Below are 23,859 nucleotides of genomic sequence, written 5' to 3' on the forward strand. Positions count from 1 at the left end.
ACAGGCTGCAGCAGAGTCCCCGGGGGCAGGGCCTGGGCGCTGTGGTTTTAAGCTCCTTGGATGACGCTGAGGGATGCGCAGCTGAGGGAGGGCACCGCCTCTCTGTGATCTTGCTCCTTGTTCATTTTTGCCCACTGTGTCTGTACAGTTTGGGAAGGGCTTGTTGAGGCAGACCACTCTCTTGTTTCTTCATCAGGTTTGCTGGCATGTCTGGTAGCTTTGCTGTATGTTTTAGCTTCTGTGCTGTTAGATCCTTTTGAGAACCGAATCCCCCTCACAAGGGTGCCCTTATCACCCGCAGCCTCTCTCCTGGGCCCTCAGCATGACAGTCCCGCCGCCAGGCGGCAGCAGAGCCAGCCTGGCTGAACGTGGGCCCCTGCCTACAGTCTGCCCATCGCTCCATTTTCATCCTTTACAAATTTGGTGTGTGTCTGTAAACAAAAAAGAGCTGAGCTTCTAGAAGCCCAGCCTGACATTCTCTTTTAGTAGGAAAAGTCAGTCTCTATGTTTCTTCCTCCTATTTCATATTATTCGACTCAGTTGTTTTTCTACTTTCTTTTGCCTTTTGTGGTGTTGCTCTTCTCCCCTGCTCACTTTGGAGGTGCCCTCCCGCCTTCCCTCCCTTGGAGCTCATCCCCACGTGCCTGTCTCTGCCTTTTCTGGACTGAGACTGCCACTGGACATCAGGGCATGGAGGCTACTGGTGGCCTTGGTGAGAGATTTGGTGGGTGTAAGAGGCAGGTGCCAGGTGAAGACCCTAAAAACTACAAAGTGGGGCCAGGTTTGTTCCCCAGAAATTCCCCAGGGCCAGGCCGGGAGGCAGATGATGACGGGAAGTGGGCGAGAGCTGAGGATGGGGAGGCCACCAGACAGTTGGTCTCCCAAGTTTGCTGTGCAGGGAGTGAGAAGGTGGTGCTGCACAGGTGGGGTGGAGGGAAGCTAGCGCCAGGTGGGGAGACCTGGCTGGCCGTGGTCATGCTGAACCTGGTCTCTTGCTTCAGTGCTGTCAGGCAGTAGGTGGGAGATGTCACTGGGCCTGAGAGAAGGGGCAGAGTGGGGGCCTGGGGACAGATCAGGGTCTTCCTGATTTGGGGGCTTCTGGGAGGTGAGGTTGGACCACCATCTGAATGTCAGGGAGGCAACAGAGGTGTCAGGAGAGCAGAGAAAGCACGACAGTGTCATGCAGGTTGGCAGGGAAAGCAGAGGAGGAAACTGCAGTGATGGACAGAGGGGGACACAGTTTAGGTTGGGGACAGGTGTATGGGGGTGGTAAGCTGTTTGGAAAGTGGGGGACTTCCTCCACTGGGGCCCAGGGGCTTGGTTCAGTTCATCCAGAGTTAGGCTTTGCCAAATGGGTAGCAGGATGGAGGCTAAGGCAGATATGAGAATCCTGGCAGGACAGAGTTGACAAGGTAGCCCCTAAAGACTAGCCTGGAAGGGAGAGGAAGTAGCTGCAGACGGGAGCTGAAGTTTGGAGGGGAGGAGATAGGGGCCCAGGGCCTGAGGGGCCCAGGGAGGCCAGTGAATAGGCCAGAGGAGGGGAGGCTGTGGGGAGAGCATGGGGTCCTGGACTCCTGCTTTTGGATGTGAAGGCCTGATCTTAGACCTGGAGGGCCAGGCATGATGAAGCCAGATGGCATAGTCTGTGGACATTTTTGAAACAATGCCAGGAAGTGGCACTGGAGAGGAAGCAAGGCCCCCTCTATCCTGGTATGGGAATGGTGGCCTCCCAGGGCCCCAGAAGGCTGGGGAGGAGCCGGTGCTCCTTCCTCACTGTCCATGTTCCCCAGACATCCGCCTGGACTGGGAGACCTATGCTCCAGAAGACAGGGAGGACCGACTGGTGGAGCTACTGGTGTTTTACGGGTCTCCTTTCCCGTTGCGGGACCAAGTGGGGAATGACCTCTTATGCCCCGAGACCCCTGAGAGCAGCAGTTCCTGCTGGTCCCCAAGTCCCTCCAATGCGTCAGGCTCCAGCCAGGAAACCATCTCATCTGTGAGCAGGGTGGCACTGGCCAGGGCTGGGGGCTGGGAGTCTGCAGGCCCACATGAACCTCAGGACTCCTTGACGGCAGGCTGAGGACAGCACCTGCACCGGGTCCCTACCGAAGATTGTCTCAGTTATCCTGCGGGGGCACGACGGGGTGCCCTCTGACCGCCTTTTCTGTGTCAGGCCCCAGCAGGTGGTGAGTTGGGCAGGGTGGGCATTGCCCCACAGCCCCGCAGCCCAGCTTGGGTAGCACTGAGGCCCGTGTCTGTGCCAGGTGATCCCAGCTGGGGGCAGCAGCACCCTCTACATCTCCTTCACTCCCATGGTCCTCAGCCCTGAAGCCCTGCACAAGGTGGAGTGTGTTGGCTATGCCCTGGGCTTCATGAGCCTGGACAGTGAGGTGAGCCTCAGGGACTGGATGTATGTATGCTGCCGACTCAGCCCTGGGACAGCCAGTGATGGGCTTGGGCTCCGCAGATGGAAAGGGAACTTCCAGGAAGGAGGCGTCGCCTGCAGGACTTTGCTGTGGGACCCCTGAAGCTGAACCTGCACAGCTGTGTGAGGCCCGCCCAGTAGGTTGGCTGCTGCAGGCCCACCATCCCCTGGGAGGGCCTCTGGACACAAGTGGGGACAGAAAGGGCTCTGGGGGCAGGAGGACAGAATGGGAGGGAGAAGCCAGCAGAGGCCCAGGGAAATGCCAGCCAGGGCCATATGAGCAGCTGAGATCCAGAGGCCCAGCCTGGCTCAGTTGTACCTATTGCCGGCAGGCTGAGTGTGGAGCTGGACTACAATGGTGGTGTGGAATTCCAGCACCAGGCCAGCGACCTCCTCCCTGAGCAGCCCTGTTCTGGGGTGAGTGTGCTGCACTCCTGGCCCTGTGAGTTTACCTGGACCTCAGATGACCCTGTAGGCCCTCAGGGCACAGGTCTCAGAGTCTGAGACCCCTCCCACACCCCAAGCCATGGGCTTGAGGACAGAGGGGGTGATGCATCCCCAGCTGCCCCATTGTGGCCACCAGGTGCTCAGTGAGCTGGTGTCCACCCACCACCTGAAGCTGACCAACACCACGGAAATCCCACACTACTTCCGGCTCTTGGTCGCCAAGCCCTTCTCCGTTTCTCAAAATGGGGCTAGCCGCAGCTGCAGAGCTCCTGGCCCAGGCCGGGAGCAGGAGCATGACGAGGAGACAGCAGCAGCGGCCAAGGAGTGGGTACTCTACCCGCAGGAGAACATGCTGGTCAGTGGAGGCTTCTGCAGTACTTGCCCTTGATGGGCACAGACACCTGGGCTGGAGGCCACCTTCCTTTCACTACAAGACATACAGTTACAGACAGGAATATACCACCCTCACAGGGCATGCACAGACATTTGTACCCAGACACAAACTGCACCTTTGGCCCCTTGGGCCTGTGCGTTTGTGGACATCCAGAGAGAATGGCCACCAGACACGCCATTTGCACAAACTGTTAGCTCTGTGCAGACATACGCATGCACACGTGAGGCCCAGGTCCCTCTCCCCGCCCCGTCTGCCAGTGTCCTGGTGAGGCATACCTGTTGGCATTCCACTTTGCATACAGCCCCCTGCTGTGGGCCTTCACATGGGTCTCACTGTCATCTTCCCACAGTTGGTCTTCCCATTCCAGCCCCAGCGTGACTTGCCCCATCAGTGAGAGCTGGACTGGCAGCTATGGGAGGTGTGGGCCCTGGGAACACCCGGCCTCCATGGGGACCATGAATGTGTGCCCACTTTGGTTGCTGAGGCTGCTGGGATGAGGACAGGTCACAGGCCATGTGGGTGGGTGGCTGTGCGCACAGCTGTGTCTGTTCACAGCTCCCTGGCTGTACACAGCCAGCCAGGCTGGTGCCCCTCCTGTGCCCTAACCAGCTCCTGCCTCAAGGCCCGCCCCATCCTCTCTGAGGGCTTCGGTTCGGGCAGCGCTCCTTACAGCTCCATCTGGGCCCTCACCTTACTGCACACTCCTGTGTCATCTTATCCTCTCCCAAAGCTTCAGCGAGCAGCCACATTCTCTTCAAAATGTGACCTTCAGCTCAGGCGTATTGAATGCCTGCTACAAGCTAGGTGAGGGAGCACCCTCACGGAGGTCAGGGAGACAGATCTGCAGAAGACAGAAGGCAGGACCCCCTCTACTCACTTAGCATTTGCTCCCTTCTTCAAAGAGGTAAAGTGGGGGCAGCCCCACCACAGCCCTAGGTTCCATTGTGCCAGAGCGCCCATGACTCCACAGGGTTAGTCATCAGGTGTGTAAAAACCCTTTAAAAATGTCTCAGGGAGCCCTGGGGCTCTGAAAGGAAGGACATCAGGTAACCCACCCCCTCCCTACAGCATGTTTTCAATGCCCAACACCTGGCTCAGGCTGTCCAAACTGGGTCCCTCTCTCCCTTCCCACCCAGTGCTACCCATACCTGGGCCACTCTCCCTGGTGGCATTTAGTCTCAGCAGATACTCCTGCCCTCCACCCGTCTGCTCCAGCCAGAGCTCCGGCCCTCTCACCCTGGTGCTCTCTCTGCCTCCAGCCCAGCCCTGCTGTTGCCCCTCCTCACTGTCAGCACATCTCCCTGCTCTGCATCCCACACTGCACCTGGGTGTAGGATAGTGGCTTCCAGGCCTGGCAGCACAAAGTGGCCTGCAGAAATACAAGTTCCTAGGCCCCACCTCCAGAATGAGATTTGGGCTGAGGCCCAGGATCTGTGCTTCCAAGTGCCTCAGTTACTTATGAGCTAGTCCTGAGACATGTCCCAACCCCATTCTGTTGGGCCTCAGACCAGGGCCCTCTAAATGATGTCCTCATGCCCACACATGCTCCCCCAACCCACCTCCCCTCATAGCTAGATGACTCTGAGAAGGGACAGCCAATTCAGATAAACCCCCAGCAAAACCCATCAGAGGCTCTTCACTGTCCTCGGGATAGAGACACAAGCCTCACCTGGGCCTACCGGCCTGCCCACAGCCCTGGTCCCACACGGGGTAAGGAGTGGCTTGCTTCTCGTTTCTCCTGTAGCCCCTCAGCTCCTGTGGGCAGGTGCGGCATTGTCCCTGGCACCAGAGGGATGTGGGACATGGAGCATCCAGCACAGTGTTTGTGGATGAACATGCCAGATGGGTGCTGGCTGCTGGGCAGGTGGACTGAGTCTGAGCCCTGCAGGCTGAGCTGGGCCCTGGGAGGGGAGGAGGATGGAGCTCCAGATGGGGAGTCTGTGCCTGCCTTTAGCACCCTGCGATGACAGCCCCGCCCGTGCCCGCCCAGGTGGCTGTGTCCTTCTCACTATCCCTGGAGCTGCTTTCCTACCAGAAGCTCCCAGCTGACCAGATGCCACCTGGAGTGGACATTCAGCAGAGCGCGAGCGGAGAGAAGGAAATGGTGTTTACTCAGAATCTACTCCTGGAGTACGCCAACCAGACCACACAGGTGAGTCCAGGCCTGCCCTGCCTGGTGAGGGTGGAACCAGGATGTTCAGAGGACAGTGAACCCAGGGCCCTCAGAAATAAGAGGAGCCCTGGCTCTTGCCCAAGGGCCCAGCCTGCCCTAGAAGGCCTTGCACATGGAAAGATGAGGGTCCTCCATCCTTACCTGTCTTTGGATCTCAAAGCCAGGTGAGGGGCTGCAGGATAGAAAATCAGGGAAGGTTTCCTGGAGGAGATGACATGTGAGGCCGCTGCCCTGTTTAATGGAGAGAGAATGAAAACATCTGAAGGCTGAGGGAAAGGCCTGATAGGTGCAGCGGTGAGACCTGAGGCAGCTGAGTTCCCTGGGGCTTCGAGCACCAGGGGTCCAATTCTGTGGGCTGTGGTGTGGAACTGAGCTGGAGGGTGTGGGTGAGGAACTTGAAGGAATGGTCTAGCAGGTGGATTTCCAGAGGAGCCAGGAGGAGGCATCACACTGGAGGCGGACCCCCACTGGTACCGGGGCAGCTGTGGGACGGGGGGATCATGCCATGGCATGAACGGCCTTCCTTGAGGAAGGGAAAGAAAAGCAAGATGGCCTAGAGCCCTGGGGGAGCAGAGGGCTGGGCCTTGATGGGAGAGGATGGCAGGAGGGTGGCAGCCAGGGAGTAGAAGCCACAGCTTGATCAGGCAGGAGTGGCGAGGGGAGCAGAGGGCGGTGCCAGCTCCCTTCCGCCAGCCATGGTTGTCTGCATTCCCCTCAGGAGCTTCTGTGCTTGCTGTCAGCAGGGCCTGTGTCCCTGAGACCCTGGCTCAGAGCCCAGCAGGAGTGGGCATAGTTCTCTGATCCCCACCAAATCATAGGCTCTGTCCCCCTAGATGGTGCCCCTGCAGGCCATTGTGGCCGTGCCCAAACTGCAGCTCTCCGCCAGCTGGGTGGATTTCGGGACCTGCTTTGTGAACGAGAGGCGGGTCCGGGATATCTACCTGATGAACCTGAGCGGCTGCCGGAGCTACTGGGCCGTGCTGATGGGTAGGTCATGCTCTCCTGCCTGCCCACTGCTCCTCTGGTCCAAGACCTCAGGACTGGTACCACCACCCAGGAATTCCTGCAGAGATGGCCAGGTCCCCAGGGCTGCACACCTGAGATGCCAGGTGGGGGAAGGCTTCCTGGGGCAGCTCATGGAGCCACAGGCCCCCTGTGCTCCCTTCCCCTCGTTGCAGGTCAGCAGGAGCCAGACAAGGATGCTGTGGTCTTCAGGGTCTCCCCGAGCAGTGGGCTCCTGGAGGCACGACCAGTCAATGCACCCCCAACCTCCGTCATGCTCCAGGTTTTCTTCACTGCCAGGTACAGCCCTTCCACTCCCCTGGCACTGCCCAGAGGCCCACAGACCCCGCCCAGAGTCCTGACTCGGCCCCCTCCCACAGGAGCAGTGAGCTGTATGAGTCCTCGCTGGTGGTGGCAGGCATCCTTGGTGAGGAGGCCTGCACTCTGCGGCTCCGGGGTCAAGGCTCTTACGATGAGCGATATGTGTCACACCACCCATTCCGAGGTTCAGCCATCTGCCCCAGCTTTGGAAGTCTCCAACATGGCCCAGACTAAGGCACACGTTTGCTGAGCAGGGGCATGCACTGGAGTGCCTCTGAGCAGCCCCTGGGATGGAGGGACCCCCTTCAAGGTCTCAGCCCAGACCCTGCACCATTAAGTCCTCAGAACCAAAATTAAAGATAGGAAGAATCGGTACTCAGACTGAGCAGTGGTGGCAAGAGGTCTCTTGGGAAAAACCACAGCCATTAGGATAAGAGGAACTCATTTACTTATCATCCACCAGGCCCCACCTCGCAGGAATCACACAGGGTGGCCCGGCCAGAGGAGGCCTAGCAGAAGGCAGCTCAGTGCCTCACCCTCTCCTCTACTGTGTCATCAGTATTCACATTTTCAAATTAGTTGAAGTGCCTCAATTTGCCCATTGCTCCCACCACCAGAGCTGAATTTCCCGCTCCACTTCTGTAGTGTTGCTTTCTTGTTGTTGCCAGAGTAGGACTGGGTGGCGCTTCTAGCCTGGGCCTTACTCAGTTCCCAGGGTACTCGAAGACAGCAGCGGCTCCCATTCCGGTCCCGATGCACATGGACACCACCCCGTATGCCCTGAGGAGGCACACCGCGTTAGCCGGGTGAAGGGGCAGAGGTCCAACCACCAGCCTGAGCTGAACGGGGTCCCTGAATCCCACCGAGGCACATGTTGGGTGGCAGAGGCTTGCTGCCGGCCAGGGTCCCCGTCACATCTGGCCCTCAGAGAGACTGGGATGGCACCCCTGTACCCAGCTCAGAGTTGGGGTGGGTGTAGGGACTCCACCCCCGGGGCACCCCAATATGGCTGTCCACCTCACCTCTTCTTGCGGCGCTTCAGCTCGTTGAGCAGTGTGATGACTTGCCTGGCCCCAGTGCAGCCCAGTGGGTGGCCTAAGGCCACGGCGCCCCCCAGAGGGTTCACCTTCTCAGGGGGGAGTCCCAGCTTCTCCACACAGTAGACAGCCTGGAAGGAGGCGGAACATCAGCTGCAGGCCCCTCCCCTGTACCACTTGCCCACTGGCTCCCACTGGGCTGCCTGGGGCCCAGGCAATGCTGAGAAACCAAGGCTCACCTGGCTTGCAAAGGCCTCGTTGATCTCAAAGATGTCCACGTCATTCACCGTCAGCCCTGCAGTGGGGGAAGACTGAGCTGACCCAGTGGCCCCTTAGGACTCAACATCACCATACCGGCTGCCTGGTGGTGGGTCTGCCTCTGTTCCTGATGGATGAGGGGGTCCCAGCTGTGGGGTCAGGGAGGGGATCAGGTAGAGATGCTAGCCTACCACACCTTCACTCTGCAGCACCACATGACCAGCCCTGCCTCCCCTACCCTGCATCAGCATGAGAGAGGGTGGGATCCACATCTAGGGTGTGAAGGAGATGCTTTACCTGCTTTTTGCAAAGCTACAGGGATGGCATAGGCAGGTCCAATGCCCATGATGTCAGGTGGGACCCCAACCACTGCGTAGGACCTCAGGACCCCAAGGATGGGAAGGTCCAACTCTTCTGCCTTGGATCTCCGGGCGAGCAGGATGGCAGCTGCTCCATCACTCAACTGGCTAGAGTTTCCTAGAGGCAAGTTACAGGAGGGAGGATGCCTCAGGGCAGGGCTGAGGAGGCCAGGCCCCCGTGTCCACCTGCCCAATGGCTCCAGGCTCCCGGAGGGGAACGCCCAGCACGTCTCACCCCCGCCGCCAGTCCACTCTCACCAGCTGTGGTAGAGCCGCCCTTCTTAAATGCAGGCTTCAGTTTGGCTAGGTCCTCCATGGTGGTGCTGGGGCGGATGCCCTCATCCTCAGCCACGGTGACGCGCCTCTCAGTCCCCTTGTCATCATGGACCGTGGTGGTCACAGGCACAATCTCAGCTTGGAAACAGCCCTTGCTCTGGGCCTTGGCTGCCCTGCCGGCACCATGGACAGCCAGGCTCAGGCTCCCTTGGGGTTCCTTCCCTCCTGGGGTTCCTCCCCCTTAGCTCCCATCAGGGTAGACATGCCTTCCCATCTGGCTGCTAAATGCAGGAATATGCCTGCCTTGGTGGAGCTGAGGGGCTGTTGTGGGGGTCCTGCTACCCTGCAGGGCCCTAGGAGAGGAGGCCCAAGGCCTTATGGGGCCTTCTGTGCCATCGGCCTCAGATGTTCAGATCCTGGCTGGCCCCAGCCCCAAAGGGGAGGAGCACGCTCGGCGACAGCTCCATGCATCTACTCCCTGGTTTCTACTTACTCAAAATGACATTCATTCAACTACCTGGTGAACTCAGCGTTTAAACAGCACAGAAGCACAGAGTGTCTCAGGGATGGGAGGGGGGAGTGGATCCTTGCAATCATATGCATGGGGAGGAATCCACAGCTTTCACTAAATTCCCAAATGGTTACTTGGCCCCAAGTGGCTAAGAACCACTTCCTCAGAGAAACCCTCTGGGCAGGTGGCACTCCTTCCTCTGGGGTCCTCTCTGGGCAACTGGGGCTTGCCAAGTTCATCCTGCCCCTGGAGGCCTCTGCTATCATCCCAACTCCCACCTCCAGAGCTACCCGGGAGTGGTCCAGAAGCTGGGATGCTGGCCCCGTACTCCAGGCTCTCAGAGAAGCCTGTGGCTACTGTGTCTAATCCCCAAAGATGGCCAATTAGAAAAGAGTCCTGGCCCTCATTACAGGCCCAATAGGTAGATGGAGAAACTGAGGCCCAGCAAAAGAGAAGACACTCAGCGTGAACGGTAACAGGACACAGAAGCTTTAACAAAGCACAATGGCCCCGTCTGCCTCTCCCTCCTGGGAAGCCTGAGGCCTGGAACCACTCACTGTCCAGGTGTAACCGAAGGACAGCTCCACCTGGGACTACTCAACACAGCCTCAGAACCTCACACTCCAGCCCTTTAAGCATCCTACCCCAAGTGGCACTCACTTTTGTTGGGAAGCCAAGGCAAAGGTGTCCTGCTTCTCTCGTGAGATGCCGAACTGCTCAGCCACATTCTCGGAGGTGATTCTAGAATGCACACAGCAAACCATGGGTGTGGGGCAGCACAGGGGATGAGCTAGGCTGCAGGGCTGTGCTGGGAACTCTGGGCCCCATGAGCAGCAGGCATGGGAAAACAGAAAGGCCAGGCCTCACCACAGAGACAGTGCTGGTGACTCGGTGAGTGAGGGACACAGATCCTAAGAAGCTCGTACCCCAAGCAGACAGCATGGAAGAGAAGGCAGATGAGATGGGTGGGTGTACCAACTGGCTACTGTTGGTCAGCTTCTCCCACACCTTAAGGAAACCTGCCTTAATGTGGGGTAATAACTCCCACGTCTCGTCCGGGGAGGCCAAATTCCCCATGCTCACCATGGCTCCCCTCTTCCTGTGACCCAGGAGCCACAGCTAGGCCTTCCAGCTTGGGCTTCTGGCTTTACAGGCTTCCCTTGGAGAGATCATGCCTGGCTGTGGAGGGAGCCAGGGCATGGCCCCTCCCTGATCCTCAGATCTCCCCATACATCCAGCAGAGCCAGGACTCCCTGCCCATGGACTCTGAGGATGGCCCAGAAGCTTAGTGACACTGGCTGCAGAGCTCAGGTGCAGTTAGATGAACACGCTTTTGTTGTTGCACCTGACAGCGCCCACGTTCCCTTACTGGTATGGTCCATAATCAAAAGCTTCCCACTGCTCAACTATTCCAAGGCTTTGGAGTGCAGCTGCCACTGTCCCTCATGTGACTGAGCCCTCAGGTGGGAGTGACAGGCTGGGCCACATTTGGAAAGCTCAGAGAAGACCTCACAGAGAGTGGCAAGAAAAGGGAATTAAGGGGCAGCATCAAGTCCCACCCCCAGAGGCCCTGCAGAGCAGACCAGGCCCAAGGGCAGGAGGCCAGGGCTTGGCACTGCTCATCAAAGTTCCTGAGCCCCTGCTCCAGGCCAGACAGGGAGCATCGGGTGGGCACTCACCCCATAGGAATCAGGCAGTCTCTGGCCTTCTTCTTCTCCACCAAGCGTGAAGTAATGTTCCCGGGGTTCCCTCTGTCCGCCATGGACATGGACTCCACCCTGAGGAGGAGGACAAGGAGGTCATTAGCAGACTCCATCCCCTGTGATAGCTGTGCATCTGACAGTACTGGGAAATAGCCAGGGAGCCACCCAAAGTCCGATAGGCTGGCTGGGAGCCCTGGGCAGTGAACTGGCCAGCAAGGCCGGACACAGCGCTGCACAGTCCACTCTTGGGCAGGGCCATGCTTCCCCAACACAACTGATCCTACAGCCAATTAGCCAATAGACAGTTCCCAAGGAAAACTGCCTAGTGGTAGCCAAAATGGGGGAAACTGCTGCAGCAAGTGGGACCCTACCCTCAGGGACCACAGATCCGGAGAGAAAGAGACAAATATTTTAAAAGCTGCAGATCAGAGAGCACCTGATCTGCACAGACAGGAGATGCTAGGAGCCTGGAGAAAGGTCAAGTCTTAGCTGAGTGTGGTCAGTAAGGGCTTTCAGGAGGTGGGGGAATGTAAGGCCTCACATAACACAACCTGTGTGACCAAATGCTTTCATGTGCCCAGTATGATTTTAAAATCTTTTCAAGTATTGGAGTGCATCAAACAGTCAGTCCCATAATACAAGCTCCAAAGTGCCAGCTGCTCTTATCGCTCCATTTAATGTAACTATCTTCAATAGGCCTGAGGTAGTTACTCCATTTTACAGATGAGGACACTGAGGCCCTTGTCCATGGCCACTAAGCCAGGACCCCAGTTTAGGTAGTCAAGCCCCAGAGCCCACTCCCAACTAGGGTGCCGTGGGCTGCTCTTCATGGCCACAGCCTATGGGGGACAGTTCTGGCCCAGACTCTTAATACCCTAGGTAACAGGACATTTAACCTGCCTGGGACTCAGAAGCCCTCTAAGGAGCTCGTGAAGGTGCCAGGGTTCCCGTCCCTGGCTCAGTGAGGTAGAGGGACATGAGATGAGCCAGAAGGCAGCTTGGGAGGTGCCCCTTGCCCGGTCGGAGTCCTTACAGTGTGGCCTTTGGCCTCATTTTACAACTACAGACACAGCAGTACAACTCGGTGCCTGTCAGCACGGCCCTGAGACGGCCCAGCAATACTGCGACCAAGAAACGCTATCAAGGGGAAAGGCAGAGGAGCACGCCGGAGCCCTGGCTTGGCCTGCCCTCTCCACACCAGATGGTCACCCAGGCCTGGGCCCCAGTGTCCTGCCCCCGACCAGAGGCCCTGCCCAGTACAACCTCCGCAGCTCCATGCAGTGTGGCCAGAGACAGAGCCACGGCTGACAGTGCCCAGACCACCACAGATGGTGCCCCCAGTGGTGACCATGTCCCTTAGAGCCCAGCAGGCAGCTGGAAGGTTTCACCTCGGCACCAGGGTGGGGGACGAGGGAACTGGTAGCCTGATAAAACGAACAAACTAGTTACACTAGTCAGCAGCCTGCCCTGGCTTTAGGGAACCAAAACTGCAACTTCCCTCCTCATAGTGTCACGGATCAAAAAGGGCTACAGAAGGAAACCCAAGTGCTGTGTTTTCTCAAAATGCTTGCCTACATTTTCCAGCCTCACAGATTACCAGGAAAGAAAGTTTTTAAAAGCCAGTGCTACGAGCAATTCTTGAGTAGCCAGAGCTGCGGGCTACTTCGCAGCTGAAGTGGGAGGAACCCCCTTCAGCCAGCTGCCTGAGAGGGCTAGAGGAGACTCCTGAATCATGGCCTCCGAGAACTCAAGAGGCGAGAGTAGTTTGTCATAAGTTGGTTAATAAGCTCTGGCAGGAAGAAATTCTTACCCACATGCCATGCCAATGTCATAAGACCCATTTCTGATGCCACCTGCAACAAAAGCATCTCATGAACATCCTGCCCCAGAGGCCACCTGGTTCAGGGACCCGGGCGCTCTTCCCCACCGGGCCTCCAGGTGGGAATCAGCCCCGCCTCAGGGGGAAAATCCCTGACTGTCCAGAAAAGGCTGGGGGCTGAGGCAAGGGGCTTTCTTCACTCTTTCTGCGGTTAGCACTCTATCAGGAATCCTTATTGCCTGCCCAGCCGAGCAGTGACTTTGCCGGCCCATACCCTGGGGCCAGGACCAAGGCCGGGATGTAGCAGTGGGCTCCCTCCCAGTCATAACTTACCAGCTATGCTGGCCACTGCCTGGAGCCCCGACGAACACTGTCTATTGACAGTGGACAAAGGCACAGTTTCTGGGATGTCACTGAAACAGAAAGTGAGACCACTGAGTCAGCCCCCCTCCCCTGCCAGGCTCTCAGAGGAAACAAGCCTGTGCTCCAGGTCAATAAGACTGCCCCATCAGAGGATGCAAAGACCAGGGGAACAAACCCAGCAGCCCTGTCCCCACTCCAGGCCAGCCCCACGGTGCGTAGACCCCATCTCTGCAGGAACTTACTCTTCAGAGCCCCACCAGCACACACCCTTCCATCCCCGGATCCTCCTTAGCAGAGGCCCAGCACAGCTTGAAGGCAAGGAAGGCTGGTTGGGCCATAGGGGCTCTTCTTTCCTTCCCTTTGAAGACTGAAAAATGTAAAATAAATTCCCTGTTTCCTCCAAAAAAACAGAAGGTCTGTTGCCAGGAAGAAGAACAAGACCAAAGAAATGTCTAAATGAGGCCAGAAACCATCCCACTCCTCAGTCCTACTAGTAACCATGTGGCCAGCCCTTTATGTCCCCATTCTCTCAGTAAAGCCTGTTCTCAGCTGGACAAAGAATTCTGATGGGAACCAGGTGTTCTAACACCCTTTGTTCTGGTGGGATTCCCCCCCCCATTCCCACACTGGGCCTAGCCATGGAAGCTGGTGGCCCTGCCCCTCCCAATAGAACCTGCCCTGGCCAAAGGTACAGCTTAGGGAAGTCCCCAGGCCCTCACCAGAAATGTGGACTCAGAGCCTGTGAGTGAAAGTACTCTGGTGATGCTGGCACACAGCCAGGGCTGGAAGCCCCAGTTAGCACCCAGGCCAAGCTCTGCTGAGATCCTCTCTGGTGGATTATGTCTGAGGCCCATGCAGCCTGCTGAACCCTTCCCATGTCTCCTAACCCCCTACTACCCAATTACCAGACCTTCACCCAATCCACCAGGTGGTTGGTTACTAGGCACCTACTCGGTAGGAGGCACCCCCTGAGGGATGATGACACACTTATAATACAGTACCTTTAGAGGCTGCCCAACCAACACAGAAAGCCAATCAATTCGCAGACTGGCACAACAGAGATGGCAACGCATGCCACAAGGAAGCATGTGCATACTGGAGAAGAAGGGGCCCTCATTTTAAGCCTAAGAGCTTGGGGAAGTCAAGCCAAAATGGCAAAACTCTGTTGGGCAGAGAAGGAGGTGGGGATAGAAAGACTGGCATAGGGAAGACAGTGGGTAGACAGGCTGTCTGCAAGAGGAAGCACCAGGCAAATTATGGGCTGGGAGATAAGGCTGGAAGAGCAGTCTGGAGCCAGAGCGTGGGAGTCTGGGAGCTCCAGGCTAAGCAGTCAGGCCTCTCCAGTCCCTAGAGGTTCTCTTTCACTGGCTAATGTTCCTATTGTTTCTTCCCCACACAGCACGGAGTACAAAGAGCATTGGCTCTTCCATCTACACATGGAAATATTTAAGCATGCCTCCTTTCTCAGGACAGCAAGTGAAGGGCAAGTTCACCAGGGCCCCACCGAGGCTACCTGTCCCCAAGTCTCTGCTGATGGATATGCCAGAGAGGCCCCAGCTTGCTCAACTAGCTTCAAAAAGCTCAAAGCCACTCCTCAATGTGGCTGTCTGCTTATTTACCTGACAAAAGCACAGAGTCCACATTTACAAAGGGCAAAACAAGGTGGCTCTGCTAAAAAATCACACCACATAGGTGTGTTTGCTCCAGTCCAAATGGCCCTGTGTGTCCTGGCTCAGTGACAAGTAACAGATAGGGGAAGGGTGGGCCACAAGAGCAGTGCAATGAGGACCCTGGCTGCCTCCATGTGTGGTTCCAACCTGATCCTCTCCCACTCCCAGGCCAAGTTTCATGGAGCCCAAGCCCACTCGAGTCAAGAGGCCAACCCAGAGCTATCACTAGGAAAGTTTACCTCAGAAACTGAGCAATTCGGGCCATCACTGCCCCGGCCCCTGGCTGAAGCACATTTCCTGTGGACGACAAAGCTCTGCTCAGTGCCAGGCAGTGTTCTGGGCACTAAGGCACAGCTGTGAAGACCAGAGAAGACATATTTCAGATTTTTCTTTGGAAACATGAACCCTCAGCAGGCTCACTTGAGGCTCTGGGATTTCAAGGCCTGGAGCAGGGAGAGCCAGCTACACAGCAATCTCCTCACACATGAGACCCAGTCCCTGAGAGTCCCATGCTCCCTCCCTCATGCACCCAGCTTTTCCAAATTAGCACACAATGGGCAGGCTGTTAAAGGAAACGTGGAAAGGAAAGGAGAGTGCAATGCAAGGCTTGAGGTATAAGGAACTGGTCCTGTCAGGGAAATGAGTTACTGAAAATGCTCTCCAGAGGTACAGCAGTGATTCGTGACCTGGGGCAGAACTTATTTGATGAGACCCTTGTGTATTGTCATGTCTCCAGGCTAGAGGAGTAACAGTGGGGAGAAAAGGTTGGATTGAAGGTCAAGAAACTTGATTCAGATCCAAGCTCTGCTGCAAATTCCCCAAGCCTCAGTTACTCCAACTGTAAGTGAAGGGCCCAACTAGATGGTTTTTGATGCTCCCTCTCTTCTGTCGTCGCAGAGACGGTGTGTCAGTATGGGTAGTCTCCAGTCTCCTAGAGTGTCCTCACCCCGCGCCAAGAGCCTTGGCATCAGAATGTCTGTCCCTTGCGATCCCTTCCAATCCTACTTAATGCGCAGAAAGTGCCTGGAGGGCGGGGCAGGGTGAAGACGGCTAAATCTGCCTGCACTGGACCTGACAGGTGCTCACCCACGCAGATGTCCCCCAGCTGGGCCGGGCTCAGCTTCACGTCCTGGAGAACCGCGGTCATGACGGCCGACAGCAGCTCGTCAGGGGTGGTGTCCTGAGCGGGAGGTGCAGTCGCGGTCATCGGGGTCCCCGCTCCCCTCCGAACCCCGAGGAACAGCGGTAGCAGCCGGGGCGCGGCTGCCTGCGGCGCCCAGGGGAGCAGAGCAGGGACAGAACTCAGCCCGCTTGGCCCGGCCTCACCTTGAAGCCGCCGCGGCCCGCTCGGCCGTTGGCCGTGCGCCGCCCGTGCACCACCACCACATCCTCGGCGCGCCCGGCGCCGCCCCAGCCTCGTGTGGCCTGAAGCGCCGGCTCCGCACGACAGTCGGGCCGACCCTTCAGGTGGCCCAGCACCACCTGCAGCCGCTGCATCGCGCAGGATCCAGTCAGCCCTGCGCAGCACCCAACAGCTGTGAGAGCCTGGCAGGCGCAGGCGCAGAACCGAAACGACGAGCAGCGCAGGCGCAGAGCCGCCCTTTGGGGGCTGCGAGGCCTGCATACGCCCACAGTCCTGTGGGACGGGACGGACGTGTTCCGCTTCCGAGGGTCCCGCCCCGCTCCCGCCTCAGTCAACAGGGGGCGAGTCTGAGGTCCCGCCCCGCCATAAACTCAGCCTCCTAATGGAGTGCCAAGGCCCAGAACGGCTCCCTGCTCGAGGCCCCGCCCGTCGAGGCTCTCGTCTCCCAGCAGGAGGCGGGCCATCCTGAGTCCCCGCCCGTAAGGCCTCCGGCAACTCCCACAGCAGCCGAGTCTGCTGCCGGGCGGGAGGCGGGGACCCGACCCCTTCGCCGTCCTGGCCCCTGGGCCTTCCGCTCAGCCCCTGTCCGCCGCCGCCGCATGATACGGAGGGCGGCTCAGCCAACTCCTGCCCTTCCCAGTCTGTTCTGTGCCCGTGATCGCAGCACCCCATCTGGGGACCCAAGTAATTCCGAGATTCCCGGAGTCCCACCTCCACTCGCTTGGGCTCTTCCGGGAAGTCTTTCAAGGAGACTGAGGGAATTTGGGGTTCTTGGGTGGCAGGAAAACGGATTGTACAAAGGAGCCGAGATGCGACAGCCTCTCTATCTGTAGAGCTAACCATAAACTTCCTTCTACCAATGTTACAGTCATTTGGGATGATTTGATTAGTGCCCACGTCCCCCACTAGGCTGGAGTCTCCACCAAGGCGGAGAGGGACCCTGCAACATGCTTGACACAGTAGAGGACCAATAAATACCTGCTGAATTGAGGAATGAACCAGAGGTCCCACTCGCCCACAACCCTAAACAACAAGGGCAAGTGCCCCCTTGACTCCCGATGGCAATGTGTATCCTAGACCCCAGAGGGTAGTGCTGATTTTCCCAGAGGCCAGGGTGCCCTGGTACCCCCAACCCTGGAGGGCGAGGCCCTGGCATGCCGCAGGCTCCGGAAGGCAGTGAGCCAACCCTCCTCCGCTCCCACTCCACCTTTTAGTGCATAGCCAGGGACTCCCTGTACTCCTATGGAGTTGCCGTTCCCAAGACATCCAGACCCGGAGGGAGCAGGGTGGAAGAGCCAGTGCTTCCCCGGCGACCCCTCCCCGCCGTCCTCCGGGCGGGGCCGTATGAACCCCTCAGATCCCCAATGGAAAGGATTCCGAAGAGCGAGGCCCCGGTTTCCCACAGTCCCGGAAAGAGGGTTGTCGCCTCGTCCGCCGCCCGACCCTCAACGACAGGCCGGAGGACCTCCTAGACTTAAGAGGGCAGTCGGGGTTGCCACATTCCGGTACCCGACCGTAGGAGGGGTGGGGCGCCCGGTTCCCGCCCCCGCCCTCTGCGTCTGCTGGGCGGTGCTTCTGGGAAAGGGAAACCTGCGGACGGCAGGGAAGGAGGAAGCCGGCCTGCGCGCGCCATGGCTGCGGGAGGGCTGCGCGAGGGGTCTTCGCCCCCCGCGCCAACGGCTCTGCCGCTGGCCGCGCTCAACGTGAGGGTGCGGCGCCGCCTGTCGCTGTTCCTGAACGCGCGCACGCAGGTGGCGGCCGACTGGACTGTACTGGCGGAGGAGATGGGCTTCGAGTACCTGGAGATCCGGCAACTGGAGGCGCGCGCCGACCCCACGGGCAGCCTGCTGGACGCCTGGCAGGGGCGCCCCGGCGCCTCGGTGGGCCGCCTGCTCGAGCTGCTGGCTAAGCTGGGCCGCGACGACGTGCTGCTGGAGCTGGGGCCCAGCATTGGTAAGTACGCGCCTCCTGGCCTCCCGCTGTCCCGGCCCCAGCCTCACCAACCTGTCTTCCTGGAGAGGCCGCGTGGCCCTCCTCGCGGGCCGGAGGCAGCCTGCGGGCTGGGGCACCGGGCGAGATCAGTTCCCTCTTTCAATACCGGTGATGATGGGGACTAGAGACAGCAGGTGAAGGCCTGCACGGCACAGGAAGGGCGGGGGGTGGCAGCCTAGCATCGGCTTTCCTGTAGGGCCAGGAATCACAATCCGGGATGTGGGGGGCGGGGAATGCGTAGTTTAAGGCACAGCAACAGGGCAGGCGAGGGACCGAACACTGCCAAACTTGGAAACCTCAGGTCCCTGGGAAATTCATCCATTCCTGCCACTAGCTGACACATGATACCCTGCACATGGGCATGAGGACAGTGGCCCACAGACACAGTGGTTCGCAGGCATTGGCTCTTCCACATCTTGGTTGGGGCTTCTGTCCTCACTGCACATAACCACTGAGCCTCCTGAGCCTTTCTTGTGTGCACAACCCCCTGCTCACATCAGCTGTGGATCCTAGAAGCAGACCTTGGGGTTCTGATCTCAGGAGGCCTGGAAAGTGGGCCAGGGCAAAGGGACAGAGACACAAGCCTGACCTGATGGCTTCCCAGATGGCCAGAGCACCACCGACACCCCTTTGGTCTGGTCAGAGCCAGGTGGGATGTCAACTTTTCAGAGCCAGTGAACCGTGGATGGCTCAGATGAGCTAGAGAAGCCCTGGAGCACATGGCCAGGAAGGTGGGACAGGGGCTGAGATCCTGGGGGTAGAGCATGGGGCACCCCTGAGGAGCCTGCCACACCCTGTCTCTTCCACACAGAGGAGGACTGCCAGAAGTACATTCTGAAGCAGCAGCAGGAGGAGGCTGAGAAGCCGTTACAGGTGGCGGCTGTAGACAGCAGTGTCCCACGGACAGCAGAGATGGCGGGCATCACCACGCTCGATGACCCCCTGGGTAAGGGCCCGATACTGCCCCCCTGGACCAGGGGAGACATGTGGGCCATAAGACATTGAGGTGTTGAAAGCAGACAGGCTGTGGCATCTTGGCCAAGTCACTTAATCTCTGAACCTCAGTTTCTCAACCTAAGAAATGGGAATAATCATGGTCCTACCTCTGGGTTGATATGGGACTCTGATGAAATGATGCATCTGTCTCACAGCCCAGGATGGTGGGGCCCAGGTGCCCATCTTTCATCTTCTGGGAAGGGCACCTTCTCTGACAGCTTCATCTCAGGATTGGTGTAGGATCCAGGACCAGGGTCCGCTAGGCTGGGGGCTCCTGGCTAGGCTCCTCCCCAGCCTTCCTGTAAAGCTCTGACCATCACCCTGTGCTCTGTACCAGGGCAAATGCCTGAACGTTTTGATGCCTTCATCTGCTATTGCCCCAGCGATATCCAGTTTGTGCAGGAGATGATCCGGCAGCTCGAACAGACAAATTATCGGCTGAAGTTGTGTGTGTCTGACCGTGATGTCCTGCCTGGCACCTGTGTCTGGTCCATTGCCAGTGAGCTCATTGAGAAGAGGTTGGCCAGGTGGCCAGGGGGCTGGTGGGGGTGCGCAAAGCCCTGCCTGGGGATTCAGGTGGGGGGATTCTCCCAGCTGGGCCCTGGCAGCCTGTGCACAGTGGGCTCCTCTTGAGGCCACCTCCGGGGGGGTATGCTGAACCTGGTCACCATGGTGCCTCCAGCCTGCCTACTCTCCCGTAGGTGCCGCCGGATTGTGGTGGTTGTCTCTGATGATTACCTACAAAGCAAAGAATGTGATTTCCAGACTAAGTTTGCTCTCAGCCTCTCTCCAGGTAAGCTCAGCCCTGCTCTTGCCACAAAGGAGTGGGTGGGCAGGCCTCAGGATGCCAGCCTCCCCTCACCAAGGGCCGTGGATGCAACACCAAGCAGCTCTTGCGGATCTCTGCACACCTGAGTGTGTGTGCACACGGGTGCCCTTTGGGTGGGTGAGTGTGTGCCACTGGTACTCAGCTGTTGCTAACCCCTGGGCTGGGGAATGGTCCTACTCCAGCATGGGGCAGTGGCCTGCCAGCTCTGTACTCCTCGGCTTGCAGGTGCTCATCAGAAGCGACTGATCCCCATCAAGTACAAGGCAATGAAGAAGGAATTCCCCAGCATCCTGCGGTTCATCACTGTCTGCGACTACACCAACCCCTGCACCAAGTCCTGGTTCTGGACTCGCCTCGCCAAGGCCTTGTCCCTGCCCTGACAACTGCCCTGGGATCCTGGGTGTGTGGGCATCTGCCTGCCCATATGTGTACTTCTGCCTCTGCTTCCTCCTGTGGTCACAGGGGAATCTGTGCCCCACTTGCCTCTTGATTTCTGGAGATGCCAACTCCACAGTCACATGTGCAGCCACTGTGGCCATCCTATCTCAGGTCCTGCTCGGAACCAGTAACTGCAGGTGGACAGTGGCATGTCCACTTGCCGGGTTATCGGCCAGGACAGTGGAAACCAGAGCCAGCTGGGAATAAGAGGACCAGTGGAGCCAGCACTGACCCATCCACACATTTAGGCCTCAGTTCCTCTTGAGAATTAAATAGAGTGGGGAAACAGGCAGTGGCTGTGTTCAAACCATAGTAGGAAATGGTGAAGCATTGTCCTGGGTCTCCTGGGGGAGACAAATCTTGACTGAGAGGAAGCTGGCTGCCTGGGCCACATGCCAGCCACTGCCAGGACATGGCAGTGGTGAGGCAGCTGCTGCCATGGGAGTGCCTACTGATGCTGCCCTGCTCCCCTCACAGCCCACTTCCTACTGCCCCCTGGGGCAGATGGGGAAGCAGGCTAGCCCAGCACAGGGAGATTCCACCTCAAGCCTGGCTCCCAGTGGGCCCACTTCTTACTGTTGACTTCTCCCAGCCTTTGTCCACCTTCAGACTGACAAGTTTCCAAGAGACCAGCCTGAGCAGCTGGAGCTGCTTTCCACTCCCACCCATCAAGATGCCTGTGGCCACACTCTAAGCTCTATCCAGCATGAGACAGGATTCTGGCCTCTGGTGTTATCCATCACGTTTGAGTTCTGGGGCTGGGTAACCATGGGCAATGTGAGCAGGGAACTTTCCCTGAGCCACCCACAGAGAGCTTTCCCACCAACCTTCTATACTCTGACTGCCTTACAGTGCAGTCTGCTGGGACCAGTTTATAAACAGTGACCAAGAGCCTCCTGCCCCAAACCTTGCAGGCACATGGACACACACCAGCCAACTCAGACACGTATAAATGTGTGCATACACCCTCATGCACCCATGGGTACCTTGAGCCCACATTTTCCTGGCACAGCTCCCAGGAATGGCTGCATGGGACAGTCCCCCCATTTAAGGGGCCTAACCCTGGACAAAGGTGGGACACTTGTCTTCCTTCTTTCTTCCCTCTTCATTGAAAGCAGACTGCAAAGGACCCAGTACACCAGCACTTAGCCTTCAGTGAAGCACAGAGCGAGGAGGAAGGCTTGAGCTCACAGGCCAGCTGCAGACGGAGCTTCTCCCGCCCTGGGAGACAGGCACATCGGTTACCCTCAAACTCTCATCCAGGTCATGGTCTCAGGTCTCTGTCCAGGGCAGACCCAGGACCTAAGTCTAATAGGAAATGTGTGTCTTTTCTGTTCCACCTGCAGTCAGAGTTGGGAAACGGTGTCTTTCCTCAGGGAGATTTGAAGGGCTACCTCTGCATAATCTTGATGAAGCCCTTAGGTACCACGCTCCTATCCTCACTTTGATATTGGGGAATATTTTTAAACAATTTTAAGAAACTATCACCTGTTCTGTATGCGTTGTAAGAATTTTAGAGCTGAGGAATGCCTGTGTTTGTCAGTTCTCCTGTATCCTGGGTTTATAATAAAGAGTTCTACTTTGGGAACAGCAGGTCTCATTTGTGTCTGGAAGGAGTTTGGAAGCAGTAGCTTGGGTAAGAAACTGGCACATTAGCAGGTTCCAGTGGGATTGGCAGGGGCTTCCTGAACACCCCCCAGGCCTCACCAGGGCCTCAGGCAGAACCAGGAATAGCACCCTCTGCTCCAGATGCGGGGGAGACAACTCGCCTCTGCCAAGCCTGGTCTCTCCTGCTTTGTGCTGCGCTCCTGGGTCCTGGCCCAGCCAGTGAGCAGGCAGCTGCTCTCCAAGGCTCCAGGGCGAGTCTGGAGAACCCCCATTTCTGCCCACAGAGCTCTGGAGAGCTCAGTTGTTAATCGTAATGATCATCCTTGGGTATACCTGTTAACCCTAAAGATGTTGGACTATTTTTAAATAGGATGTAGTTTTTCACTTTTGAAAAAATAAAGAAAAAAATCACCCATAATCCTAACCCCAGAGATAACTCTAGTGATCTTTTACAGTGCCAGACATTATCAAGAACAACAGCTTTCTCTCAGTGGTCTCTGTTACCACATCCTGATCCCTGAGCCTCCCTGAGCTGCAGGCTCCCCAGCCCTGTGCCCTGTTAGGAAGGCCCCATGTATTCAGGGCATCTCTGAGGGCACAGCCTTCCCCTTCAGTGTCCCCTGGGAAGCAGAGCCATAGCGTGGTCCCAGTGGTGCCCCCAGGATCTGCCCTGTGCCACCCATGTGCCACTGTGTTTGTATCTGCTAATATGGGGTCATTGGAGGTGGTGTCTCAGAGAGCACCAGTAGCATCATGGGAAAAGCCCCTGTCATCTCAGGCCAGGCCGGTGCCCTGGATGTGCTCAACTTGCGCCATCATAGCCTCACACCCGCCCCACTTCCTTCCCCCACAAGTGGGTTCCCAGATTACAAAAACTTCCTCTTCTCATTTTGGTTTAGTCTTCCAGGAACCATTAATATATTGAGAAACCCTCCTTCTTCTTTTTTTTTGAATTTTTATTTATTAAAACTGAGATACATACAATAAAATGCACAAATCTTAGTGTACAGCTGTTGGTGGGACCGAAGATTGGTGCAACCACTGTGGAAAGCAGTGTGGAAGTTCATTGGACCTAGTAATTCCACTCCCAGGAATTTACTCAAAGATAACAAAATCCCTGATTTGAAAAGATACATGCACCCCTATGTTTATTGCTGCACTGTGTGCAATAGCCAAGATAGGGAAGCAAACTAAGTCCATCCATGGATGACTGGATAAAGAAGATTTGGTATATATACACAATGGAATACTATTCAGCCATAAAAAGAAAAGAAAGCTCACCATTTGCAACAACATGGATGGATCTAGAGGGTTATTATGCTCAGTAAAACAAGCCAGGCAGAAAAAGACAAATACCATATGATTTCACTTATTTGTGGAATATAAAAACAAAGCAAAACAGAAGGAACAAAACAGCATTAGACTCAGACACTGAGAAGTGACTAGTGGTTGCCAAGGGGAGGAGAATGGGTGGGGTGGGGGAGGGGGAGGGGGACTGTTGAACCACTGTAATGTACATTTGGTAAAAGGACAAAAAAATATTAGTGTACAGCTTGGTGAATTTTGACATGTGTGTACACTCGTGTAACCATCACACAGATTAAGACATCAAACATTCTCACTACTTTTCTTCCCCTTCACCCATTTCACCCATCTCCCCACCCCCTCCCCTATGGCAAACACCCATCTGTTCTCTGTGTCTATGAGTCTACTGCTGGTTTGTTTGTTTGTGTTAATCCACTATAAGTGAAATCATATGGTATTTCTCTTTTCCTCTCTGACTTATTTCACTTAGCATAACACCCTCTAGTTCCATCCATGTTGTTGCAGGGGCAAGAAATTATTCTTTTTATGGCTGAGTAATATTCCATTGTG

The 23,859-nt window shown here is 57.1% G+C and overlaps 3 protein-coding genes and 1 long non-coding RNA gene across 22 annotated transcripts in view; 2 read left to right on the top strand and 2 right to left on the bottom strand.

Moving 5' to 3' along the window:
• DLEC1 (DLEC1 cilia and flagella associated protein) overlaps positions 1 to 7,137 on the top strand; it is a 68,078-nt gene extending 60,941 nt beyond the window's left edge. For 4 of the 17 annotated variants that reach the window (XM_073223315.1, XM_073223314.1, XM_073223318.1 and 1 more), the window contains 10 exons: positions 1,791 to 1,996; positions 2,076 to 2,186; positions 2,265 to 2,390; positions 2,468 to 2,562; positions 2,758 to 2,842; positions 3,009 to 3,227; positions 5,257 to 5,418; positions 6,273 to 6,426; positions 6,618 to 6,741; positions 6,822 to 7,137. In XM_073223315.1, coding sequence (XP_073079416.1) covers positions 1,791 to 1,996; positions 2,076 to 2,186; positions 2,265 to 2,390; positions 2,468 to 2,562; positions 2,758 to 2,842; positions 3,009 to 3,227; positions 5,257 to 5,418; positions 6,273 to 6,426; positions 6,618 to 6,741; positions 6,822 to 6,996 — 1,457 coding nt within the window. In that variant the 3' untranslated portion in view covers positions 6,997 to 7,137. Of the gene's footprint in view, positions 1 to 1,790; positions 1,997 to 2,075; positions 2,187 to 2,264; positions 2,567 to 2,757; positions 2,843 to 3,008; positions 3,228 to 4,837; positions 5,422 to 6,272; positions 6,427 to 6,617; positions 6,742 to 6,821 lie in introns of those variants that run through there. The other 13 variants (XR_012125733.1, XR_012125732.1, XM_073223316.1 and 10 more) reach the window with 13 other exon arrangements.
• On the bottom strand, positions 5,045 to 6,836 carry LOC140846540 (uncharacterized). Its single transcript, XR_012125734.1, has 3 exons — positions 6,381 to 6,836; positions 5,581 to 5,670; positions 5,045 to 5,167 (listed from the first exon to the last, which is right to left on the bottom strand). It is a non-coding gene; the product is annotated as an uncharacterized lncRNA (long non-coding RNA).
• A 56-nt stretch (positions 7,138 to 7,193) lies between the features above and the next one.
• On the bottom strand, positions 7,194 to 16,320 carry ACAA1 (acetyl-CoA acyltransferase 1). Of its 2 annotated transcripts, XM_017666715.3 has the most exons (12): positions 16,085 to 16,318; positions 15,845 to 15,938; positions 14,998 to 15,055; positions 13,059 to 13,138; positions 12,717 to 12,759; positions 10,883 to 10,981; positions 9,864 to 9,944; positions 8,675 to 8,865; positions 8,355 to 8,534; positions 8,039 to 8,094; positions 7,785 to 7,930; positions 7,194 to 7,542 (listed from the first exon to the last, which is right to left on the bottom strand). In XM_017666715.3, the coding sequence occupies exons 1-12, from the start codon at positions 16,253 to 16,255 to the stop codon at positions 7,467 to 7,469; spliced, it is 1,275 nt and encodes a 424-aa protein (XP_017522204.3). In that variant the 5' UTR covers positions 16,256 to 16,318; the 3' UTR covers positions 7,194 to 7,466. The 2 variants fall into 2 exon arrangements, with proteins under 2 accessions (XP_017522204.3, XP_017522206.3); XM_017666717.3 differs by lacking the exons at positions 7,194 to 7,542; positions 7,785 to 7,930 and having other exon boundaries at positions 8,042 to 8,206; positions 16,085 to 16,320.
• A 1,359-nt stretch (positions 16,321 to 17,679) lies between these two features.
• Positions 17,680 to 21,964, top strand: MYD88 (MYD88 innate immune signal transduction adaptor). Of its 2 annotated transcripts, none has more exons than XM_017666719.3 (5): positions 17,680 to 18,074; positions 18,925 to 19,059; positions 19,447 to 19,608; positions 19,811 to 19,902; positions 20,164 to 21,964. In XM_017666719.3, exons 1-5 carry the CDS (start codon positions 17,753 to 17,755, stop codon positions 20,182 to 20,184), a joined length of 732 nt encoding a protein of 243 aa, XP_017522208.1. In that variant the 5' UTR covers positions 17,680 to 17,752; the 3' UTR covers positions 20,185 to 21,964. The 2 variants fall into 2 exon arrangements, with proteins under 2 accessions (XP_017522208.1, XP_017522207.1); XM_017666718.3 differs by having other exon boundaries at positions 17,686 to 18,074; positions 19,447 to 19,627.
• The last annotated feature ends 1,895 nt before the right edge of the window (positions 21,965 to 23,859 follow it).

Source organism: Manis javanica, chromosome 15 (genome assembly GCF_040802235.1).
Source record: "Manis javanica isolate MJ-LG chromosome 15, MJ_LKY, whole genome shotgun sequence".
In the NCBI taxonomy this organism is placed as follows: domain Eukaryota; kingdom Metazoa; phylum Chordata; class Mammalia; order Pholidota; family Manidae; genus Manis; species Manis javanica.

Bases quoted from the DNA above. Each gene is read 5' to 3' on its own strand.
- ACAA1 (XM_017666715.3), bottom strand. From the start codon at position 16,255: ATGCAGCGGCTGCAGGTGGTGCTGGGCCACCTGAAGGGTCGGCCCGAC. The intron at 15,056-15,844 runs GTGAGCACCTGT...TGTCGTCCACAG, and splicing joins GCTGGGGGACATCTGCGTGG to GAAATGTGCTTCAGCCAGGG. The intron at 8,535-8,674 runs GTGAGAGTGGAC...ACTTGCCTCTAG, and splicing joins GGGCGGCTCTACCACAGCTG to GAAACTCTAGCCAGTTGAGT.
- MYD88 (XM_017666718.3), top strand. From the start codon at position 17,753: ATGGCTGCGGGAGGGCTGCGCGAGGGGTCTTCGCCCCCCGCGCCAACG. The intron at 18,075-18,924 runs GTAAGTACGCGC...TCTTCCACACAG, and splicing joins GGAGCTGGGGCCCAGCATTG to AGGAGGACTGCCAGAAGTAC. The intron at 19,903-20,163 runs GTAAGCTCAGCC...CTCGGCTTGCAG, and splicing joins TGCTCTCAGCCTCTCTCCAG to GTGCTCATCAGAAGCGACTG.